Source organism: Protopterus annectens, chromosome 8.part0 (assembly GCF_019279795.1).
Source record: "Protopterus annectens isolate FY-2018-M chromosome 8.part0, PAN1.0, whole genome shotgun sequence".
NCBI lineage: Eukaryota > Metazoa > Chordata > Ceratodontiformes > Protopteridae > Protopterus > Protopterus annectens.
This window is the reverse complement of record NC_056741.1, coordinates 787646430-787672536: the sequence shown is the minus strand read 5'-3', so window position 1 is coordinate 787672536 and position 26107 is coordinate 787646430. Positions and strand designations below refer to the sequence as shown.

General features: G+C 44.5%; 1 protein-coding gene across 1 annotated transcript in view; it reads left to right on the top strand.

Annotated features, from left to right (window-relative positions):
• Window positions 1-26107, top strand: part of LOC122808346 (calcium-binding mitochondrial carrier protein SCaMC-1-like) — a 771574-nt gene that overhangs the window by 352873 nt on the left and 392594 nt on the right. Inside the window, exons 4-5 of the mRNA XM_044079312.1 lie at window positions 9437-9460; window positions 15873-15984. Coding sequence (XP_043935247.1) covers window positions 9437-9460; window positions 15873-15984 — 136 coding nt within the window. The remainder of the gene's footprint in view (window positions 1-9436; window positions 9461-15872; window positions 15985-26107) is intronic.

Here is a 26107-nt window from a genome sequence, read left to right as displayed (position 1 = left end):
TATTCCGAAATGGTTTTGATAAGCCATCCGACTACTGATCTTCTGAAAAAAAAACGTAGAGATAAAGACAGACCGCATAGGCTGATACTCAGTGAGGCACCTTTGCAGCCCCTGATGCCCACTTCTGTGGATTCGCAGGACACTGCTGAGACCCATTCGGAGTCTGGAATGCCGTGAGATGCTTCTTTGATTATGGAACCAGTAGATGTCTCTACCTTGGATGGGTCTGGAGCTGCTGTGCAGGCACCAGCTTCTGAGGATGTTTTCGTCCTACTGATATTCGAATTAAATAACTACTTCGTTTTTAGCTAAAACTACAGAGTTTCTTAGGCCCAGAGTATGCACTATGCCTAGAAAACAGATGACCAAAGCGCATGCTCAAGCTCCCATGCCACTAAAACAAATGCTTAGAATGGCTGAAGACCTCATTACGATAATTAGTAGAAGCCAGTCTTCCCCTGCTAAGAGACAAAGAATTGAAGTTCCTTCTGATTCTACAGACCAGGAGTCCGATGACTCTGACCCTTTTGATTATCCAGGACATGCCCTTATCAGCTTATGAGGATTCAGATGCTCCAAAGGATTTTTCTTTTGGTGAAACTTTGGTTACTTTGAGAGCATTTCCACTGGGAATGCTAAGACTACTCTCAGTCGAAAAAGAGACGCTGAGAATTTTTAGAGTTGCCTCAGCACAGGCCTATAGCTATACCCCCTGTCTTGGATGTTGCAGATGATGTTTTCATGTAATCCAGTCTTACTCCAGACATATTACCCCCAGCCCCTAGGAACCCTGACAGGTACTACAGAGTACCTGATACCCACAAGTTTCTTTTCAAGAATTCTACTGCTGATTCAGAGATCATTTCCCAGGGACCTAAAGGTATTAAGGCTACTACAGCCAAAAACCCTTCCCCTTCCGACAGGGATTCCAGAGCTTCAGACAGATGGGGTGAAACGGTATATACCTCTGCAGCTCTTGCTATCAGGGCATTAAATTGCCAGTTTCACATGCTGAAGTACCAGCAACATATGAAACTAAACAAAAAGTGGTATTTCCAGATTGTACAGAAGATTTATTAGAGCTAATGCATTCTGCAAACCAAGTTAGTAAGCATACTTTGCAGTGTTGCTTTGATGCCTTAGAAGCATCTTGCAGGGTTGCAGTCACTGGTTCTGTACTGAGAAGACATGCTTGGCTGAAGGAGTAAACCTTGCCAGATCATGTCATATTCAAATTACTAAGATGCTCCTGTAAATAAGGACGGTTTGTTTGGCACCAAAGCAGAAGTTGTTAAAAAGATGGAAGAAAAGGCTAAATCTGTGCAAGTGCAACAACCTATATTCAGTAGGCATTGCCCTTCAAAACACTGGTCCTTTCCAGCCCCTTCCAGGCCTTCCCAGACTAGACCCAGGGGAAACAGGCCACCCAGACTACAGTCTCAGGATACGCAGAGATGTAAGCAATGGAGTACCCCCACCCCAAAAACAGGGAGTGGTAAGTAGCCCCCCTATGGAAAAATTTCACAATGACTTTTCAATTCTACTTCCCAACCCTGCCCAATTGCTTGTGCCCCTAGGAGGAAAACTTGCCCTTCATGCAAAAAACTGGATGTCCATCATTCAGGACTGATGGGCCCTCAACATTGTATCCCAGGGATACAAATTCTACTTCTATTCACCGCCAACCCAAAGAGGGTTTCCAGACCTTCCTCCAAACCAAATGCCAGAGGCTCAAAAACAAGTACTTTCCTGCTCAATATCGGAGCCATTCAACCTGTTCCAGTAGAACAAAGGGGTCAGGGTTTCTACTCCAGACTTTTCCTGGTGCTCAGAAAAGAGGGCTCTTGGCGCCCAATCCTGGATCTTTTAATTCTCAACACCTTCTTGGTGGTCCCAAAATTCAAGATGCTTACCCTGCATCAGCTACTCCCTATGCTAGCCAAGGATGCCTGGTTAGTCACTCTAGACTTAAAAGAAGCTTATCTGCACATCCCCATAAGGGAGTCATGCAGGAAATATCTGTTTCAGGGCAGGGTCTATGCACTTTCAGTTCTCTGCACTTCCCTTTGGCTTATCTACTGCACCCAGAGTATTCACAAAATGCCTGGCTCCAGCCATTGCATACTGCAGGCAGAGAAATATCCACATTTTCCCTTACTTGGACGACTGCCTGATTCAGGCGGATAGTCAGGAATTGTTAATTCAGCACCTGGCATTTGTAAAATGCCTTCTCACTTCATTGGGGTACACCATCAACAAAAAGAAATTTCAACTGGTACCCAGTCAAAAGATTGTATTCCTGGGAACAAGCTTGGATACACTTCCCAGATGGCATTTCTCACTTCAGAAAAACAGGTCTATCTAACAGACTACTTCAAACAAATGGCCACCAGAACCCAGCTATCTGCAAGGAAAATACTGCAAGCCCTAGGGTTCATGGCCTCATGTATTCTGCTAATTCCATATGCAAGACTGCATATGAAGAAACTTCAGTGGTACTTAAGTCTTTGGTGCCAGCATTCTCAGGACCTGGAAACAGTCATTCCTGTCATACCTTGTCTAAGGACAGAGTTCCCCTGGTGGGCAGAAGCATGCAACCACAACAAGGGACTGATTTTCGCTCAACCCCATTCCGCACAAACCCTGACAACAGATGCATCAGACTACACATGGGGGGCTCACATGGCAAGCAAATGCATTCAGGGCCACTGGTGCCCAAGCCAGATTCTCCTGCACATCAATCAAAAAGAGATGCTAACTGTACAGAATGCTCTGACAGCTTTCAAATACCTAATCCTTCCAGGACAACTGCTGATAAAAACAGACAACACCACAGTTATGTGGCATATAAACATGCAGGGGGGAACCCGTTCTTACTCACTCTGCATGTTAGCCATGGCCCTGTGGAACACAGACTTGAGCAACCAAGTCCATCTACAAGCTCAGTTCCTGCCAGGCAAACAAAAGTCACTGGCAGACTTAAGCGGAAATCTCTTAGACCCACACTAGTGGAAATTGGAGCCCAACACCTTCAAAATTCTGATCCAGAGGTGGATCTCTTTGCCTCCACTGAAAACCACCAGTTAAGCAAATACTGCACCAGGAACCCTCATAGCAGGGCCTGGGAGGTGGATGCCCTATCCTTTCAATGGGAAAACCTCTCAATCTATGCCTTTCCCCCTCTGCCCCTTCTCTCAAGAGTACTACTCAAGATAAAATAAAGCAGGCCAAGCGCAATTCTGATTGCCCTGGACTGGCCACGCCAGCACTGATACCCACTCCTGCTCAGCCTGACAACTGTGCCACCCTGGCACTGACACCAGACTCCTACCTTGCTGTCTCAGCAGGAAGGACAGATTTTGCTTCAAAAATTGCAAACCCTAAACCTTACAGCCTGGCTTATCCCTTGAATACCCCACCAGCAACCCTCAGCAAACAGGTGCTGGATGTCATTCTTGAAGACAGAAGGCCTAGTACTCTAGGAAATCCTATGCTGAAAAGTGGAAAAGATATTGTTCTTGGACTCTGTCTAAAGGAAAAGGACACTCCAGTGCCCTCCTTACCTGTAAGCCTGGATTACCTAGCAGAGCTACTCCACAGGGGCCTATCCTTCTCCATTAAGATTCATGCCTCTGCCATCTCAGCTCGTTATAATACTGAGCCACCTCTATTTTCCCACCTTCTCATCAAACAGTTCCTGCGAAGAGCTAACAACTTAATGCCCCCAAGGAGGGCACCCACCCCTGCCTGGGACCTTAACTTTGTACTGGAAAAGCTCACGCTTCCCCCTTTTGAACCTGCTGCTTCAGCAGAGTTAAAATCCCTCTCTTGGAAAACAGCGTTACTTTTAGCCATAACTTCAGCTAGAAGAGTGTCCGAGTTACAGGCACTAATGGCTGTGGAACCTTTCATTATTTTCCATGCGGACAGGGTTTCCCTGAGACTAACCTGTCCTTTATGCCTAAGATGGTGTCCAGTGTGGCTCTAAACCAATCCATAGACTTACCAACCTTTTTCCCTAACCCTCAGAATAAAGGGGAAAGGATCTTGCACTCTTTCGACGTGCACAGATAGCTCAGGTTCTACTTTTATAGGTCTAAGCCTTTCAGAAAATCTGACCAGCTGCTAGTCAGCTTTGCTTCAGGGGCAGGGGGGGGGCATTTCAAAACTAACCATTTCCAAATGGATAGCACGCTGCATCCATTTCTGCTACAAGCAACATGGAAAACCAACCCCTCAGGGGTCAGAACACATTCCACTAGGGCTGCTTCTACCTCTACAGCATTTCTCGGTGGGGGGTCCCTACCAGGGACATTCTGGAAGCTGCAACCTGGAGTTCTGTACACACCTTCACCAAGCACTACCACTTTTTCCAAATCCAGGCTGGACTTGCTACAGCGGTCTGGCAAGGCCTACTAGCCAGCCCTAACACTTCTTGACTGCCTCCACCCTTACTCAGCTTTGGGAATCAACCCAAGTGTGATGACTGCAGCAGTGAAACACAAAGAACATAGTACAGTTGTGTGCACTTACTATAACTGTAGATGTTCGAGTATATATTCACTGTTGCAGTCCTGGTTTCCCTCCCTCCAGCCCCCTGGTTTTCTCCATTTACCTCTTCTGTCTATGACTATTCCTAATGGCATTGGTATTTACTTTTTACTGGTGGTATTCCCCACCATATACTAGCTCCCTATTTGGGGGCTCCTGACATTTGGGGCAAGAAAAACTGATGTAATGGTGTCTGCTGCCTGTTTTATACCCCTGAAGAAACAGCAGCATCCGACACAGAAATACTAAGACTCTTGTGTTCGGGCTGACTGAGGGCTACCTGCAGGCAGGATAGCAAAAGTGTGATGAGTGCATCAGTGAATACATTAGAACATCTGCATTTATGGAAAGTATACACAACTGTACTTTATTGCAGCAGTGATTATTCGAACATCTATTATAGTATTTGTCATTGTTTACCTGGAAAGTCTGACTAATACCCATTTTCAGCAAAGGCCCGGGGAGAAAAGTTCATGTGCTTACATTGCATTATACTAAGTTCCAGTTAAACACAGAGAGAGTGATTATATTTATGTTTACATTTATACACTGTAATTCCATTTATACATTCTAAAAATTTACAGAGGTGGAAGTTAGAAGAGAGAAAACTCACTGGCTACATAGTGGATTGTACAGGCAGCAGTTATGTATAACAATTTTGTCATTTCACTGAGAGGTTGAAAATATTTTGTTTGACTGTATTTGGAGAGTTATCCTACTGTGAACTAAGTCTTAACCTTTTTAGCATGTACAGGATCAGAACTGGTTAAAATGTTGTTTAAGCAGTAGTTTAAAACTATTTTGAGTTGGTAAGTTTAACTTGCACAACTGTACTTTTGCGGGTACATGGGGCTTTTTCCACTTGCAAAATGCAAGTTTGAAAGAGAAGAGAGATGTTCAGGATTTGCTCTTTTGCAGTTTTGTTCTTTTTTATCAGTCTGTTGGCACTCAGCATTACAAGTGCTGTCATTTCAGCAGGGAGCCATCTAGATAACCATTAAATAACACACAAATTATCTTTGTGAACTAACTTGCAGAAGTGTGCATTCTATGTAAGACTCCTATAAGAAGGGTATACAGAACAAAATGCAAATTATATGCGCCTATATATAAGCAAAAGTAAAATGGATTCAAGCACATTAGCATTCAACAGATTTTTTTCTGATGTGTTCCTAGGTGTTTTATGTAAACCCCCAAGACGATGTTAGAACAGTGTTTAAATTCACTTCTTTACATTTTGTTACATAAATTATAAAAAAATGTTTTCAGGATTAAACTTTCTAGTCCTTAGTATCCAGTTTAACTGTGGAAGTCCATATATCTGCCTCAGTTTTTACAATGGTCTACTGATGCTATATTATTTAATGGGACTTTTTGCAGTTGGGTCTCTGATTTTTCCTTCGGGGCATTTCATGCTGTAGTTTAACCTGAACACAAAACGTCAACAGTCACACTCTTGTCTCTGCAGCTCTTGACTGGTTATCACAGTCCTGACGGCCTATTTTCTTGCAGCAGCGCTGCTTGTAAAGAATTATTTTTGCTTATCTTTTTGACACTTGGATTTCATTGGATCTATACACTGCATATCTGTGATTCCTCTTATAAAGTTGTCTTACTTTCTCATGAGTGATATAAGAGTTCTTGGTTTGGCTGGTTTACAGACCACTTCAACTTCATATTATTTTCTGTAGCTTCTGCATTTAGTCTGCCTCCAGTCTGTACCTCTTGTAGTCTTCTCTGGTTTCTGACAAAGTAGTGCTTCTGTCTTTGCTGCTCTCAACAACATTGCCTTACCTTGGACTGATTTTGACAGTACTGTGGCTGAAATAGCCAATATACTTTTCAGCTGTCTGCCGAATAACTTTTGAGACAGTGAAAGATTTGATTCCTTGTACTTGCTGCTACAGGAAGATAGTCCTCCTGACTGCTATCTCTCATGAGTCTTCACGGTTTCCAGATCTTTCTACTTGCCCATTAGATTAAAAGATGTTGTAGTCTGGGTTTGCCATGTTTGAATTCCCACTCATTGATCTACTAAAGACCTGAGTTGCATATTGTAGATCATTATTGTTAACGACAACATTAGATCTAACACGAGAATTGAGAAAGATTCCACTGATAGGGATGACTGCAATTAGTGGTACAGAGAACAGGCAAGAGGGTACTGTAATTTACTATTTACTGGAGGAAAACTGGCAAAAGAACCAAACTATTGAGAGCAAATATCTAAAGAGGGAAAGGTAATTGAACAGGAAGAAGACATTAGCACTGCAGGCTAAAGACTACCTTCCATATCGAGGATCGATATCTTGAGTATAGGCAAAGAGAAAAGGGATAGGGGAATTCCAAGTGAAAGAACTGCTTTGGTAGAATTTTTAATTGAATCTGGAACAAAAGCTGCTGTTAAAGGGATGATTAGAAGGGCATACAAAATACTGCATGGTAACTATTGGAGTCAGTCTGAGGAGTTTAGAAAAGATTGGGAAGGAGATTGGATAAGCATTTCACAAGGAAACAATGGTAAGACGTATGTACAGCTCTCAAATATGCAACAAAGTCTAAGATTTTTGCTTGGAAGTGTTTGTTTGTATACATATTTTTATACCCCAAGCAGTCCCAAAATAATGTTTTCCTCCGGTAGGTGGCAAATGGAGGTGTGCTGGAGAAGAGAAGCAACTGGGAAAAATTGTTTTGGGAGGGTAACGAGTTGGCAAACTTTACAAATTCCTTAGAGTACTCTGTTAGAAATATTGGGTGAGTATATGATTGTAACTAAAGAATGTAACTAAAGAATTGTTTTGAGCTGGGATGCAGATCTGATTTGTCTAGACATAGCAAGGACTTAAGTTTAATTCTGGTGGCTGCCAAAAAAGCAATTAGTGGAAAATGGAATTCAAAGTCTAAGACAGCTGTATTTGAAGTGTTAGATACTGTAACAAAGATAAAAGAACTGCAGCATCTTTAGAAAAGGGTATGAGCAATTTATTTAGAAAAAAATGGAAATTATGTGAAAAATACATGCAGAATAATGTTTTGGAGGAGTGAGGGTTAAGAGAAAGCAGGGATTGATTAGTTTGTATAATGCTGAATTGATGATAAATATACAAAAGAATGCAAGTGTTGTGTACTGTTGTAACTGAATATGTTAAAATGGTTTGTTTTCTTTTATAATGTATGTTTACCAATAGAGTCTTAAGTGATGATTCAGTAAAGGTTTTAAAACTAAGAAATGGCAACATTAGGTATCCCTGATCTTGGAAATATAGACTTTAATGGATGTGTCACTCATAAGCACTTAAAGCATCTCCAAGTGCGATTGCTTCGGGGAAGTTATGTAATAAACAACATACATAAGCTACAAATCTTCAAAGTGCATTATATCTGTGCCTCTTCTGCCCCATGGTTGATCTGGTTCTAGCTCTGTTGGGCATTAGTAATTGTTGACAGATCATGCATTAGTGAGGTGGTAATCTAAGATGAAATCTATTAAATATAGGCATCCCAATATTTGGGGGGCAGTTTCAAAGCTGCGTAAAAATGTGATGCAGACACCAGTGAGAGCAGTCATTTTCTGGCCAATTATGGATTGTTTTGTATGTGAAACAAGTACTTATGTGTATTTGATGAGTGTTAATGCAGTTTAGCTCTGACTTTGTTTTTGCTATTTGCTGTGTTTAAAGTGTGAGTGAAACATTGTTTTAGAAAGTAAAGCCTTGTTGAAAGCAACTCAGATAGTTGCTGCTATCTTCACATTTTATGATCTGGCTGCTTACGTTAAGTTGTCATCTTTCATTGTTTAAAAATATGATGTTACAAAGATAGAAACATTAAAGTGCGAGTTAGTTTTTTTTTAGCTCTATTAAAGTGTAAATGTGAAGTTGTTCAATCTTGCCGTTCATTCATTACTGATGGGTTCGGAGCCAATCCATTGGTTCCGACACGGCTGTTTGCAAAGCTCAGGGTTTACTAGTAGCTCGAGACCAAGCCCCTTATCCCATGATGCACTGCTGGAATTACCTCAGATCTAGTTTGCAGCGGCACGGATCTCGATGGTTCCAGTTTGCTCTAGCCTTTTTTGAACAAAAGAAATGGCTTTTTTACAAGTTATTCCATAACTTTTTCAGTCTCTTAGTTAGATTAGTAATATAATAGTTACTGTAGTGTTTCTATTAGACCGTTGCCCTTGGTGTCTTTACTATTTAGTATAATTGTAGTGGCCTCGTGTTTGGCCTAGTTAAGTGTGTGTTTCTCTATTTTCTTAGTTATTGCATTTATTGTAGATGTTTAGAGTATGTTTATATATGTTTAGGTAGTGATGGCCCCCTTTTTTTCTCCGGGCCATTGTTTAGTGTGTGTTTTATATTTTAGGTGTGTTAACTTGAGCCCAAGTGTAGTTTGGATATAACTTTTAGGCTGTATTTAGGCTTATGTGGTTTATTGTGTTAAGCCTAAGGTTTTTCTTGCAAAATGTCTGAGGCTAAGGAAGAACACCCAAAGTCTGGATTCAAGAAATGTCCAGACTGCGGGCAAAAGATCTCTCTGACCGATGGGCATGTTCAGTGCGTTTATTGTTTAGGTGCTGTGCATTTGGAGGAGTCTTGCAGTATCTGCCACTCCTTTTCCTCGAGGGTTTTATTAGAGAGGAAAAGGAAGCTTTGTTGATAAGAGGCTTGCTGAAGCATCCCTTTGCCGAAGCTTTGACTGACCAGGATGGGGCCAGCAAGTCCTCCAAATCTTCCAAGTCTTCAGGAGACTCCAAGATTTCCAGTGCGTCTAAAAAGTCTAAGAAAATGGAGGAACCAGAGACATCGGCTCCACGGCCTTCAGAGCAGAGTGTCTTCTCATTTCTGAGCTAGCCCACAGTTCTGGGGCCGGTCTCTGATAGACCTGCATCTTCAATCCTTCAGTCGTCACCTTTGGTGCACTCCTGCAGGTCTTCTGTTAGCCTCTCGGATTTGGATGTGGACCGATTAGTGCAGAAGCTCTTATGGGCACCAGGCCTTGCTAAATTGTTGTCGGCTCTGACCCTAGTGTCGGAACCGAAGACCACCACTCTGGATTTGACCGCTCCTCCTCTGAGCCGTACCGTACCTTTGGAGCCGGAGGGGGCCAACCTGCTGATCGTGGAGCCTTTAGAGCAGAGACCTGCTCCGGTGTCCTCTGTTCCATCTACTCAGATGTCCTCGGCGCCGACCCGGGACACTAGGAGCCGACACTCTCTCTTGTCGGGTCCGGGGGGGATAGTTGCACCGACTTGTCAGTGCCGATTCGTCCTCTCGGGGCCTCTGCTCGGATAAGCTCGGCTCCTACCTTGGGCTCAGAGCCCACGGCCTCAGTGCGGGAGGGGCTGGTGGTTCCTTCTTGTCCGTCGACGACTCCTCATTGGAGCTGTGATGTCTTCGAAGCCATGAGGAGAGCCTTGTCCACACAGACCTCCTCGACACCAGGTCTGGCCTCTTCTTCAACCAAAGTGACTGTGTCCGCTTCTGCCTGCATTGTCCAGGCCATGTAGAGACCCTGAGCCTCAGGTAGTCCCACAGGGTGCCCCTTGCTGTTCCGAGACCTCCTCAGAGGCTCCCACTGAGGAAGTCCCCAGGAAGAGATTGTGTAAGAGGAGACACTCCCCACAGGAGTCTTTGACATCTGACACTGACTTGGATGAGTCGGAAGGGTCCCCATGATCCCCCTCTGAAGATATCTGCTTTGCGGAGATGCTCAAGATCCTTGGGCAGAGGGGTGATTGGCAGTCCAAAAGCCCTACTGAGGATGACTCAGTTCTCCTGAAGGCTTTCGGGTCTCAACCTTCCACTTCTTGGGTGTCTCCGCCCTTCGATGAGCACCTGCAGCTGGTCTATCGGAGAGCATGGGAGTCGCTGGAGTCCATGGAACCTATCCCTCGGAGGCCTAATAAGTTCATTTCTGCCCCCGTAGATTAGTCATTTTTGTCCAAAGTAGGCCCTGTTGATGCTATGGTGGTGGCGGTGGCAGCCACCAAAAAGGAAATGTCCGAGACTTCCTCGTCGATCCATCCTCCTAACAGGGAGTCCAGGATCATGGATCGATATGGGAAATACATGTTTAGTTCAGCGACTTTTACACTATTTGCAGTCGGATAAAATGGGTCAAAGAGATCTCCTTAAGGAGTTGGGAGATTCTCTTCAGGGTACTGTAGCTGCAGGGGCTTCCGACAAAGTTGCCGCTTAGCTTGCTACCCTAAATTCCATTGTACACTAGTCCATGCGTCTCGCATCGTATGCAGCTGATGGGATGAGTAGGGCAGCAGGTACAGGAATTGCTCTACGCAGACATTCCTGGATGTGCTTGTGTTCCTTCGCTGAGCCTTTTAAGTCTTCATTTGTCAACTCCCCTTTTGATGGCTCATCTCTCTTTGGGCCCATAATGAAGGAAACTGTCACCAGGTGTGAGCAGGAGGGAAAGACTCTGCCGTCAAGAGTCCGTTTTTCCACCCCTGCCCAGCCTTACCACAAAGGCCACCGGGGAGGTAAAATGTGGTTCTGAAAAGCAAAAGGAGCCTTTCAGGACACAGGTGGTGAAGCTCCTTAGGGACAGAGGAGGGGGTAACGCTGAAAAACGCTGCCCTCGTGGCAGAGGGGGGTCCGCAACACCAGGGTGACAGATCACTTCTGGTCAACCCTATCAGTGCTCCTGAAAGGAGGCCCGACTGTTCTGCTCTGGAGGCAGCCAGGGGTCTCTTATCTTTGTACCCGAACGACTGGCAAGATATAACAAATGACAGTTTGGTGCAAAGTATTATTTCCAGAGGGTATTTCATACCATTCTCCACTCCACCCACACCCCCAAGGAGAACCCCGGGCGTTCCACCCAGTTACAGGGAACAAGCAACTATAGAGGTCCGCAAGTCCAGCCAGTCCCAGCAGACCAAATAGGATCTGGAACTTACTCAAGATTCTTTTTGGTTCCAAAGAAAACAGGGGACTGGAGACCTATTTTGCACCTCAGCAGACTCAATTTGTGAGGAAAGAGAAGTTTCGGATGGTCACACTACAGTCTGTACTCCCTTTTTTAGGAAGAGACAATTGGATGTGCTCTATAGATCTCAAGGATGCGTACTATCACATATAAATGGCCAGGCCATCCAGAGATCATCTTTGTTTCCAGCTGGGAGCCATTCATCAATTGCCCTTTGGTCTCATTACAGTCCCCAGAGTGTTCACCAAATGCATGGAAGTGGTCACGGCTCATCTGAGGTATCTAGGATTCCAGGCGTTTCCGTACCTAGATGATTGGCTCCTTACCTCCACCACCAGGCATCAACTGATTCAGGCAAGGGAATACACTCTGACTCTCTTAGGCATTATCAACTCAGAAAAATCTGTCCTTGTTGCCATCGCCACATAGTCTTTATAGGGGCAGAGTTAGACACTTCAACCACCACTCTATGACTACCAATCGAAAGAGTCTTTCTTCGCCAGCATGTTAATTCATTAGTGTCGAAGGACAGAGCACCAGCTGCAGATGTCTTAAAAGTATTGGGTTTAACGGCTGCAGCGATCTTGGCCATACCATTAGCAAGGATACATATGCAGATTCTTCAGTGGCTGCTGTTCACTCAGTGATCCTATCAGGAACTTCCAGTGAGTCATTTGATTTTAATCACAAACTCTTGCAAGAGAGATCTCCAGTTGTGGTTGACATCTCTTCATGTAACCATAGGACGCCTATTTGTACTACTCCCTCCAGTAGCCACTGTGACCACGGACACTTCCCTGATAGGGTGTTGGGGGCATTTTCAGGGAAAGACTGCCCAAGGACAGATCAAGAGTCACATCTGCATGTCAGTGTTCTGGAGAGGAGAGCAGTACTTCTGGCGTTGCAGTAGTTCCAAGACTCTCTTCCTCTAGGAATGATTGCAATTCAGACAGACAATATGTCAGTAGTCTGGTACTTGAACAAGCAAGGTGGGACCAAGTCTTACCCCCTTTGCCAAGAAGCCCTCAGAGTTTGGCAGTGGGCTGTCTCCTCCCACTGCTTTCTGTTGGCAACGCACATCCCGGCGAGAGCCAACATGATAGCAGACAAACTGAGCAGGTCAGTTTTGTTGCCGCACGAGTGATCCCTCAAACAAGACCCAGTTTGGCTTCGTCAAGGGAAGATCATGCCTTTTGAACTTGGTCAACTTCTTCGAAACAGTCACCAAGGCCATTGATGAGGGAAAGGCAGTCCATACAGCCTACCTTGACCTTGCAAAGGCTTTCGAGACAATACCGCACTCGGGTATTGTAGAAAAACTTACCAGCTTAAATGTAAACCCATATGTCACAAGATGGGTCGTAAACTGGCTTAAGGACAGAACCCACAGGTTTAGAGTTGCTGGCGCTATGTCAGACTCCAAGCCTGTCACAAGTGGTGTCCCACAGGGCTCTGTCCTTGGCCCCCTATTGTTCTGCATCTACTTCTCAGAAGTACAGGCCAACATGGGAGGACTTTGGCTGACAAAGTTTGCAGACGACTGCAAACTGGGCGCTATAGTGGAATGTGCATCGGACACGGATATCCTTCAGAAGGGACTCACGGAAACAGATAGCTGGTGCCAGAGCCATGGCCTGAAGTTAACCGCCAAAAAATGTATAGTCATACCCTTCGGGAAAAACAAGGTAACCCCAACCTACCATATAGGTGGCAATCCACTAAGCACAGAAGAGGTTATCAGGGACCTGGGGACCCAGGTTGACAGTGGCCTTTCTTTTGACACTCGCGTTGCTAAAGTGGTTAGAAAGACCTTCTACATTGCCCACCTGATCATGAAGGGATTCACATCCAGATCTAGTGAGGTCATTGTTCCCCTGTATTCTTCACTTATCAGACCAATGATCGAGTACAATGCCCATTCAGGATGTATCTCACCCGACATCTGCAGCAATTGGAGAGACCCCAAAAGTTCCTCACCCAAAAGGATAAAGGGACTCCAAAATCTGTCATATGCTGCCAGATTGAAGAAACTCCAGCTCTATTCAGTTGCATACCGTCTGCTCAGAGGTGACATGTCCCTGACATACAAGGCCATGTCCAACCCGGAATTAATATACATGCTCCACCTCAAAAAAATCCAAATCCACCAAAACCACTAGAGCAAGCGACTTAAACCTTAGCACGGACATAAATAGGACGTGCTGGAGGGATAGATTTATCACTCAGAGACTCCCTATGCTGTGGAATAAAATCCCGGTCCATGTGAGGCAGAGCACCTCGCTGGCTCTGTTCAAGAGAAGTCTTGACCTGTGGATGGGAGATCGTAGGTTTACCCCGGGAATCATCTCTGTGTCACTGCTGGACAGAGGCACAACAAACTAATGGGCACAGTATTTTTTCATATAAGGGGTGGCGTAAGCCACAAAAATTTGGGCTAGGCTTATAAATGCCTTAGGGCAGATAGCCTAGTATAAACCTATGAACCTAAGAGATTGCAGACAGGTCTTTCCGCAAATGGGGCCAGCCGTGCTGCAATCTTTTTGCCAGTCACATCAACACGAAATGCAGAAGCTGCTTTACCCTGATTTCCCCCTCCGGGAGAACCCCCGAGAGATTCACTAGTACACCATTGGCCCCCGGGTCGCCTCTATGCATTCCCCCTGATCCCTCTAAATACCCAGACTCCTACAGAAGACAATGTCGCTGGGAAGGACCATCATTCTTAGTCCCTCATTGGCCTCGGCAGATTTGGTTCCCATTTCGTCATCTATTGGAGGATCCATGGATTCTGGACCCAGTTCCGAACCTTCTGACACATCCGTTGGGGGACCTCCATCCTTCATTGCAGTCACTTTAGCTAACAGATTGGCTGCTCCAGTTCCCCTCATAGCCAAGCTTCATGACCTTTCTAATGAGACAAGGCAGATCCTCTTGGCTTCCCGTAAGCTGTACACCAGACGATCATATCTTAGTAAGTGGAAGAGATTTTCCATATGGGCCTCTAAACAGAACATTGATCCTTATCAAGCTCCTTTGACGTCCATTTTAGAATTCTTGACTATGATCTTTAATAAAGAAGCTGCAGCTGCTACAGTTCGGGACCAGTTGGCTGCTATATCTAACTTTCATCTCGGAGTGGACAGGCTAAACATAATGTCCCACAAGTTGTCTAAGGCCCTTCTCAAAGGAACCTTTCACATGAGGCCCCCAGTGAGGACTCCTTATTCTCCTTGGAATCTAAACTTTATGCTATCTCGTATAATTCTCCCCCCGTTTGAACCAGCATCATCTTGTGACCTCAAATTCTTATGGAAAACTATATTTTTGGTGGCTATTACTTCTGCCCTTAGTGTGTCAGAACTGCAACCTTATCTATCAGCCCTCCTTATTTGATTTTTCATGCTGACAGAGTATCTCTTAGGACAAACCCCTCCTTTTTGCCCAAAGTTTGTTCGGAATCTGTCAACCAAGTCATTGAGTTGCCTGTCTTCTTCTCTAACCATTCCAATAACCTTGAGTATATCCTGCACAAACTTGACGTTCACAGACAGCTCAGATATTATTTGGACAGAACAAAAGATGTCAGAAAATCAGACCAGCTCTTTGCATCATTCTCTGAAGCCAGAAAAGGTAGACCAGTGGCTAAAACAACGCTTTCAAAATGGCTCTGATTGTATTACCTTTGTTTATTCAGTTGCTAATATGCCCTTGCTACACAAGATTAAAGCTCATTCTACCAGGGCAGTTTCTACATCTTCTGCATTTCAAGCCAAATTGCCCCTTTATAACATTTGTGCTGCAACCACTTGGTCTAAATCTCATATTTTTATCACTCATTACAAAGTTGATAAGGCCTCCAGGGACAGGGCTTCCTTTGGGTCTACGGTCCTGTATTCCCATGAACCACCCGAGTTTGAGGTTGCTAGGGACACACTACCCATCAGTAATGAATGGCGAGATTGAACAACTTCACATTAAGAAGTTATGTACTCACCATAACGTTCCATGTGAGTTGTTCCATCTCGCCTTCATTCTTACGTCCCTCCCTCCATCCCCCACCTGGCTGATAGTTGACCTAGAGTCTGGTCTCATCCTGGTTACTCAATCCTCCTTCCTGTCTGTGGGAGGGTAGGTCTCTTACATGAATGTAGTACATGCAGCAAACAAGATTGGAGGTAATTCCAGCAGTGCATCATGGGATAAGGGGCTTGAGCTACTGGTAAACCTTGAGCTTTGCAAACAGCCGTGTTGGAGCCGATGGATCGGCTCCGAACCCATCAGTAATGAATGAAGGTGTGATGGAACAACTCACTTGGAACGTTATGGTGAGTACATAACTTCTTATTATATTTGATTCTTTTTTTATACAGTATTGATGCTGATGGTACTTTAACAGTAGACTGGGATGAATGGCGAGAACATTTCATGTTCAATCCAGCTACCAGCATCCAGGAAATAATCCAGTACTGGAAACATTCAACTGTGAGTATGGCCTTAATGGTTATTGCTATGCCTTAGAAACTGTTCAAATTATATAGATGGGATTTATATTTGCAGAACTGATGGTCAACAAATTGTGATGTGATCTTTTAGGCTGTAGACTGAATTTAAATTGTCATACCACAATGAGATGTTATCAGTGAGAATATATTCAGAATCTTCAACTAAAGCAGTACCTAGTCAGAAAACCTGATTGCATTTCCTATAATTCTAAGCTGTTGTAATGCAAAATATCGAACACTAAATACAGTAAGCCTCTAACAATCTTAATTGTCCTAGTTTAGAAGCTTTTTGCAAAGTGCTGTTGGAGGACACTGAAAATATATAGGAAACATCAATGTCTGCCATACCACCAAATATGTTGTGCATGAAGAAACTGACTTAATTTCAAAACTTGAACAGTAATTTAGTCTTGATTACTAGTCATAACCATGATTTCTTTATAATTTTTTAACCAAATTAAAATGGATTCCGAGTGCAGAATGTTTAGAAAAGTTGCAATTCTACAAGTAGTAGATAATAAGTAAATAAGTTTTGCATATACAAGCTGATTAACTTTTTAATGAGAGAAATCTATGCACATATTTTTGACATTTGTTAACCAGGATAGTCCATCTGAGCAAAAGCCCTTTTTCAGTGGAGGCTGTTGAAGAAAAGCTCCACAGTAAAAGTAAGCAAGAAAATTTACAAAATTGAAGATTAATACAGTTAAAATGAAACAGTTAAGCAAATGTAGATAAAGCTCTACCGTACAATATAGAAACATAGCAAAGAAATATACAGTAAAACATTTGAATGAATTTACATAACACATTGGGTTATCTTCAGAGGGTAGTTGTACAATACAGAGCAGTTAAGTAAGTTGTGGTAGTAGGGAAGGGAGGAATAGAAAGGATAGTGACAGAGAAAGGGGTGGGTTCATGTGGATGATATTCAACTTGATTTAATATCCTTTTTGTTACTTGCCTATTATAGCTTTGCAGTAACTTTAATGCACAGTGTGTAAGCAGTGTGGTCTGTTACAATTTGAGCTTTATCATATCCAGTGGAAGAATACACAGGTGGAATTCATTAACTCTAAGTGAAGAGTGTTTCGCCTTGCATGTTTATACCAAGTTATGCAAGTTGAGACATTGGAAGTTTTCTTTGAGGATCATCTCTCCAAAGTTCTTAGGAACTGTATCACCATAGCTCACATAGGGATGCGGTGTCCATATATCCAGTTATATTTATTTGTTATACCTCCAAATCTCCATTACCTGTGCCATAGATAATGTACGGTTGTGTATATTGTATGATGTTAAGTTGTCAATCTCGCCTTCATTCTTGCTGGATGGGTTCGGAGCCGATCCTCGGCTCCGACTCGGAACTTGCTAAGCTCGAGAGTCACTTTTACCAGCTCGAGGCAGCCCCATATCCCATGATGCAAGGCGGAAATTACCCAGCTCTCGTTTGCCGCTTCGCTAATGAGGTCATCCTTTTTACCAGCTCCTGGTAAGTGATATTTTTCTAGCTTTTTGTCGGGTTTTAAGAGCCTAAAACCCTAATTGTTGGTCCTTTTAGTATCGATTCTTACCTCAGTTTACTTTCACTTAGCTCCATACCCCTTTTTGTCCTAGTTCTTTAGTTTAGTTTTTCGGGCCTTAGGCCTTTCCCACCCTCACAGTTCCTGTCAGGATTCCCTCAGGTGTGGGTGTTGTGTCACTCTACTTTATAACTATTTTGTTAGTTATTATTAATATATTTTTAGTTGTTAGTGTCTTGATTGGACTGATTGGTGTGTGTGAGTGTTTAAGCACATAGATATGTCCAAAGATACTAGGGTCTCAGGTTTCAAGAAGTGTGACTCGTGCTGTCAGAAGATGTCTCTGACAGCCGGTCACACTTCTTGTATTTATTGCCTGGGACCCCTACACCTGCAGGACTCCTGTGCTGTATGTCATTCTTTCAGCCAGAGAGTCCTGCAGGAACGTAGAAATAAGTTGATCCTTAGGGGTCTACTTAAACCAGAGAGCTCCCCGGCTAAAGTCGGCTCCGGGAAGCCCTCTAAGCCACCCAAGACCCAGGCTTTGGTGTCCAAGTCTCTGGTCTTGGTTCCGACTCCGCCGGAGTCGACATCGGCTCTGTCCGGAGCCGATCCTTCCTTGTTGGAAGCTTCTGTGCCGGTGCCTATCGGCGCCGATACCTTGGCTTCGGCACCGGTGTCTGCTCCGTCTGGAGTCGACACCCCAGCGTCGAAGCATGTCTCTGCTCCGGCTGGAGACGAGATCTTTGTCTCCTCTCGGAGCCGACAAGTTGTCGGCTCCGCCTGGAGCCAAACGTTCCTCGGCTCCGATGGCTCCGTCCAAAAAGAGGTCTAGATCTCCTTCTTTGGAATCTATTCACTCGGCTCCAGCATCCCCCTTGCTTTCGGAGCGGAGCCATCTGAGCCGATCATCGAGGTCTTCCAGGCTTTCAGACCACGATTTAGAGAGAGTGGTAAGTAGGCTATTAAAGTCACAGGCACTAGCCCAGATGCTCCATAGCCCGTCTCATCAGACGTCGGCTATTATACATCCCCCTGAAATTCCTCCTTCGACTCTCCTACAGAGCTCGGAGCCGGAGATTATTGGTACCATGACTGCGGCTGCGTCGGAGCCGATACCACACTTTTCGGCTCCGTCGTCCTCGACTCCTATCTCCTCCTTGAGACCTTCCTTGGAGGGATCCGGGCGTCTGGCTTCCCTGGTTGGTTCCGAGGGGGCGAGTGGCATCGGACCCTTGTCCGACCCCGTTCTCCCTCACGGAGCTTCGGCCTTGGTGAGCTCTGCCCCGACATCTGCTTCGGAGCCTTCCCTTTCGGTGGGACCAGGGATCCCTGTTTCTTCGGAGCGGGATCTCGGCTCTCCCTGGGAAGGGAGCCTTCGAGGTGATGAGGAGTGTGCTAGCCCCAGAGCTTAGCCAGCAGTCAGTTCCTTTAGCTCCTCCCTCTATGGTGCCTGTAGATGCCTCTTCCCGCTCTCTTGCTCCCGGACCCAGAGATCCATCGCCCCAGGTTTCCCCATTGGGAAGGACATCCTCTTCGAGGTTTCTCCTGATCCTTCAGGTGAACCCCCGCGTAAGAGGACCTGCAAGAGGAAGCATTTAGACTCCCCTGTGTCTACAACATCAGATACCGATTTAGATGAGTCGGAGGGGTCCCCAAGATCTCCCTCTGAGGATGTCTCCTTTTCAGACATCCTTGAGCTCCTGAAACAGAGGGGGAACTGGCCCTCCATTAACCCCTCTGAGGATGAATCTGTATACCTGGAGGCGTTTGGATCTCGACCCTCCACCTCCTGGGTGTCTCCGCCTTTCGACCCTCTTATGGAGGTCTTAGCTCGAAAGGTGTGGGCATCTCCTGATTCGGTGGAACCAGTCCCTAGGAGACCTTCAAAATTTATTACGGCCCCCGCAGAAAAGCAGTTTCTTACTAAAGGTGTCCCAGTTGATGCCATGGTGGTGGCGGCCGCCACTAAGAAGGAACTTGCAGATCCTTCCATACCAGTCCATCCTCCTAACAAAGAATCCAGGACTATGGACAGGTATGGTAAGCGGATGTTTTCCTCAACGACCTTTGCTATGCGTTCGCTGAATTATTTATGTCACTTCACCAGACTTCAAAGGGACATCCTTAAAGAATTAGGTGAAGTAGTACAGGATCCTTCAGCAGCAGGGGCTCAGGAAAAGATTGCTTCTCAGCTGGGAATCCTTAACTCCATAACCAACTCCTCCATGCGGCTCATTTCTTATGCAGCCGATGGGGTGAGTAGAGCTGCATGCACAGGAGTGGCTCTCAGACGTCAGTCTTGGATGCGGCTCTGTAATTTTGCAGACCCCTTTAAGGCGTCCTTCACAAACTCTCCCTTTGATGGGTCAACTTTGTTTGGCCCTCAGGTGAAGGACACGTTGACCAGGTGTGAGCAAGATGGCAAGACTCTTTCTGCCGTAGGAGTCCATTTCTCCACTCCTTCTAGACCTTACCCCAAAGGTCAGAAGGGAGGGAAAATGTGTTTCCGAAAATCACATGGAGTCACGCCTGATGCACGTGGTCAGTTTACCCCCAGAGGCAGAGGGGGTAATAATAACAGACGCCGCCCTAGGGGCAGAGGGGGGGTCCGCAGAACCAGGGCTCCAGAGATCCTCTCTCTGACAAGCCCTTCCAGCATCCCTGAGGTGTTGCCCGACTGCCCACCCTTGGAGGCAGTCGGGGGAAGATTGTCGCTGTACCCAGAAGCCTGGCTTTCCCTCTCTCAAGACAAATGGGTACAGTCGATCATATCCGAGGGTTACAAGTTTCCTTTCGAGGACAGCCCCTTCCCTCAAAAAGGTTCCCTTCCAGACGTACCACCCGGTCTAAGGGAAATTGCAAGATTAGAGCTGTCAAAGCTTCTAAGGAAAAGAGCCATCCAGCCAGTACCAAAAGATCATTTAGAGTCCGGAATCTACTCAAGGTTCTTTTTGGTCCCCAAAAAGACGGGAGACTGGAGACCAATATTAGACCTCAGCAGACTAAACAAGTCTGTCAAAAAGACGAGATTTCGGATGGTCACACTTCAATCGATTTTGACCTTTCTGGGCAAAGACAACTGGATGTGCTCTATAGACCTTCAGGATACGTACTATCACATAAAAATCCACAGACGCTCCAGAAGGTTTCTCCGCTTTTGGCTGGGGACCAGTCATTTTCAATTCAGAGCCCTGCCCTTTGGTCTCACTACAGCCCCCAGAGTGTTCACCAAATGCATGGCAGTGGTCAAGGCCCACCTGAGACGTCTAGGATTCCAGGTGTTTCCGTATCTCGACGACTGGCTCCTCTCAGCCACCACCAGGCATCAACTCATCCGAGCCAGAGACTACACCCTACGTCTCTGCAGTCAATTGGGAATTTCGGTAAACTTCGAAAAGTCCTCCTTATCGCCCTGCCAATCTATTACCTTTATAGGCATAAATCTAGACACTACTCGGATGTCAGCAAACCTAACAAGTCAGAGAATCCTAGATATCCAAAACCACGTTCGAATTATCCTTGCCAGCAAAAGGGTACAAGCCAGGCTGGTTTTGAAAGTGTTGGGCCTCATGGCTGCTGCCATCACACTTCTTCCTCTGGCCCGTTTTTACATGCGTCTTCTACAATGGATGTTGTTCACACAATGGTCCTTCCAGCAGCTTCCCATGCGTCACAAGATCCTAGTGACACAGACCTGCAAGAACCATCTATCCTGGTGGATTTCCTCTCCTCTAGTCCATCAGGGCAGACCATTTGTTCACCCGGCCCCGGCCGCCACGGTCACTTCGGATGCCTCCCTGATCGGGTGGGGGGGGCATTATCAGGGCAGGATGGTTCATGGCACGTGGCAACCGTTCGAATACCACCTGCACATAAATGTCCTAGAGATGAGAGCAGTGCTTTTAACGTTGCAAGCCCTCAACGACTTTCTTCCCTTAGGAACTATTGCAGTTCACACGGATAACATGTCCGTGGTGTGGTACATCAACAAGCAGGGCGGAACCAAGTCCTATCCCTTGTGTCAAGAGGCTCTCAGACTTTGGCAATGGGCGATCTCCTCTCATCGGTTTCTGGTAGCAATGCATATCCCTGGGAAAACCAACATAATAGCGGACAGATTGAGCAGAGCTATACTCATGCCTCACGAGTGGTCTCTCAAGCAATCTATAGTGGAAGAGATTTTTCAGAAGTGGGGTCGCCCATGCTGCGATCTTTTTGCTACTCCTCTAAACAGCAAATGCCCAGACTTCTTCTCTCTCTTCCCACTTCTGGGCCATCCCCCCAGAGATGCTCTTTCCCAAGATTGGCCCCAGGGACTTCTTTATGCTTTTCCCCCCTTTACATTGATTCCACAGGTACTCCAGAAAGCGTCCGTTTTGAGAGCCAAATTGATTCTCATTGCCCCTTACTGGCCTCGACAAATTTGGTTCCTGTTCCTTCATCGCCATCTCTTGGTGCAGCCTTGGTATCTGGACCCAGTGCCAGATCTTCTGACCCACCAGTCGGGTCAACTGCACCGGTCCGTTTCTTCCCTCAACCTCACAGCTTGGTTGCTCCACTTCCTTCCTTAGCCAGGCTTCCTATTATCTCTAACCCCATTAGAGACATCATAGTAGCTTCTCTTAAGTCCTCTACCAGGAGGATTTACTCTGGTAAGTGGAAACGCTTCTCCCTCTGGGCGAAAGATAAGAACATAGATCCCTTTACTGCCCCGGTTCAGTCAGTCTTGGATTTTCTAGTGGAAATTTTTCACTCAGGTTCTTCCTCTTCCACAGTCAAAGTTCAGTTGGCAGCAATCTCCAACTTTCATGTCGGGTTTGCAGACCATAACATTATGTCCCACAAGCTTTGTAAAGCCTTTCTTAAAGGGGTGTTCCTTCTAAAGCCCCCTGTTAGGGATCCTCCACCACAGTGGGACCTAAATTTAGTGCTGGCATCCTTGCTACTTCCCCCTTTCGAACCGGCTGCTTCATGTTCATTGAAGTTTCTTTCTTGGAAGACACTCTTTCTTGTCGCCATTACCTCGGCTAGAAGAGTGTCAGAACTTCATGCCCTATCTGTTCGTCCCCCTTATTTGGTCTTCCACAAGGATAGGGTATCCTTGAGAACCAATCCATCCTTTTTGCCCAAGGTTGCTTCTAAGACAAATTTAAACCAATCCATTGATCTTCCTGTATTTTTTCCAAATTATTCTAACAGGGCGGAACAAAAATTGCATTACCTTGATGTTCACCACCAACTTAGATATTACTTGGACAAAACTAAGCAATTTAGGAAATCTGATCAACTCTTCCTTTCTTATGCTGAAAATAAAAAAGGTCTCCCTGTTTCTAAAGTGACCTTATCCAGATGGCTGTCTTCCACCATTTCTGACATTTATCAACTTAGGGGCAAACAACTCAGCTCAAAACCTAAAGCACATTCCACAAGAGGCCTAGCCACTTCTACAGCTTTTCAGGCTAGGCTGCCTTAGATACTATTTGTGCAGCAGCCACTTGGGCCACTCCTCATACCTTTGTTTCTCATTACAAATTGGATTTGGCCTCCAGGGATAGGGCAAGCTTTGGTTCCACTGTTCTCAAGAGTCTGTTCCATTGAGCCACCCAGGATAGAGGTGCTAGGGACGTGGTCCCATCCAGCAAGAATGAAGGCGAGATTGACAACTTAACATTTAGAAGTTATGTACCTACCATAAGGTTCCATGTTAGTTGTCTTCTCTCGCCTTCTTTCTTGCGTCCCTCCCTCCTGTCCCCCTAGCCTGGACAGACCTTGATCTCCCCTTTTCTCTGGAAGATTCTTCTTCCTTGGACACCAGATAGTTCTTGTCCTTCATTACCTGGTTTCCATTACAGCCTTTTTAGGTTAGTGTTTCTCTTTCCTTAGTGGAAAGTTTTTATAGGCAGTTTTTCCTCTAGATACCAAACGAGATCTGGGTAATTACCGCCTTGCATCATGGGATATGAGGCTGCCTCGAGCTGGTAAAAGTGACTCTCGAGCAAGTGCCGAGTCGGAGCCGAGGATCGGCTCCGAACCCATCCAGCAAGAAAGAAGGCGTGAGAAGACAACTAACATGGAACGTTATGGTAGGTACATAACTTCTAATTCACTGTAGTCCTTGTTTTTATCCAGCTTTATCAGCTGTGTATCACTGAAAGTTCAAAAAATGGCTTGGTGATAGTATAATTGTTCTCCATTCACTTTCACAGCTAGTTGCCGCTTGCAGCCGACATTTAGGAGCACAACATTCAGGCATACAGTAGAGGACTGTGTCTGCATATCAAGGGAAGAAAGTTTTTGAGTTTGGAAATTCTCAGATTAAAAAAATTATAATTGAAGGAAGAAAGTAATACATTTGACTGTTTGGTGTCAGAATACCACTGACTAAATTGACAAGAGTCGAACTTTTTATTCTGAACATTTTTTTTGTACTCTGCCTCCTCAACAGTATATTCTTACTTGGAGGTCATACTGCTTTAAGTAGAAGAAAAGTACATGGGATTTGCATAGAATTCAAGTGACTGGAAATCATGGCATGAGATTGGGAAAAGAATAATGCAGGAAGCTTGCCCCTTTCTGCAGAACTCTGGGCAAATGTCCCATGTCATAAACTTGGTCTTAGACTAACTGAAGCAAAATGTATAAACCAATCAGTGCTCTTGGAATCTTTGATATTCTGACATACAGACTAGTCAAGACACTTGGTTTCGGATTGCTTTGACCTCTACTCCCATTTTTGACTTCAGTACATTTCAGATTTGGTTTTAGTTTTGACACATTTTTATCTTTTTGTTTTAATGATGTATCATGTTAAAGATGAGCATGACCATTAAACATAATTTTTCTGTTGCATTCTGAAATTCATATATTTGTGTTGCTTGGATCATTTATAAAATATGTAGGTATAGTTATGACACTAGATGCCCACTTTTTTTTGTAATGGCTTGGGGCCACTATGAGTCTTAAGATTTTGGCTAAGATACCATAGTGATGTCTGTTTTATAGTAAATGTTACAATTTGCCTGTCAGATATAAAAATACATACTCATTGGAGTACACTGGATGTGGCTTGTGTATACAGAGGTTTCTGAGACAAATTTTCCTCCTCTTCATTTGCACTTCACTTGTACATCCCTCATAGCTTTAAATAACCATTCCATCCTGCATCTCTGTTGTAGGTAGTGCTGACTAAGTAATGCCAGTCAGGAGAAGCTCTTGATGTCCATTTAAGATAATTCAGGTTGTATACATACAATCCCAGACTGCAGCCTTTTGCTTCACATTATTATGATGATGTATTCTATAGAGCCCTGTTTCAAGTTCTCCCTCTGCAATAGCTCATGGAACAAGCTATGCTGTGCTTGCAGCCCCAGCTCCCACTGCACTTTGTGCATGTAATCACTGTAGTGGAGCCCTGTGCAAGATCCCACAGCGACTTCTGTGCTCCGCTGTTGCAAACTGTTAGCTGTCTGCACTTCTGTTTATAAATTGCCCTCTTAGTCTCTATGGCTTTCCAGTACATGGTATTGTGCTGGTTTATGAATCTGATAATCTTCTCATATTCATAGTGCTAGCAGAGATGCTGCCTTTACAGTAAAAGATCACATAGTTCAATAAGAAGTCTAGCATAAATAATGTAAATGCTGTTGTGAAAGGAAAAAAAACTCCACGTTTTTTTTTCTGGTTGTTTTTTACTTAAGTTAATAGGTCCCTTGGAAAAAAAAATCTTAGCTGGAAAGCAGATGCTCCAGAGTGGGAAGCCACCTAAAAAAAACTAAAAATGACATTAGGAACACAGTAAGAATTTTCGTCTCCCTAGGTTACTACTTGGACTGAATATAAACATTCATCTCTCCTCTTTAAATGATGAAACACACTGCTTTGCTCAACCAATTAGACACCGATCAATGCCCCAACCTCCTCTTTGATCATTGAGACCTGGATGTGCAGTTGCATTCATTATAACCTGCCAAAGGTGCCCCTTCAGTTTAAGTTCATCTTCAAGGTAAGACATCCTAGGATCTTGTAAGACACCTTCCAAAACATAAAAAATGATTTTTTTTAATAATTCTGACATTTCCCCTGAATGTTTATGCAAAGCATTTTTTATTAAATTTATGTATAGCATAATTATGTTAATAAATTCTCTGCCCCAAATTCCTTTGGGTGTGCCTACATAAAATGCTTCACATACTGTACAAATTGCTACATAAATCAAATTAGCTGGTTTAGAATAAAAGAACCCAGGAGCCTAGTATGCTCTCTGTGTATCTGACTAAAATTGAGGGTGCATTAGCCAAAAATCTACATCTTACACCCATTCCAAGCAAATGTCCCCTTTAAATCTTTTCCAGATGAAACTACTGATTTATGCATCTCAATGATACTAATTTTTTATACAAGAAATATAATCACTTGCGACCTAAGCAGTCCTACATTTATAAAAATGAAAACCACCCATATTGACATTTTTAGTTGCAAACATTATATATCACTTATCTATCCGGTCATTGTTAATCAAACATAGCTCATTCTGTTCCTGCCTTTGCTTAAACCTAATTCATCCTCCAGAGCATTATT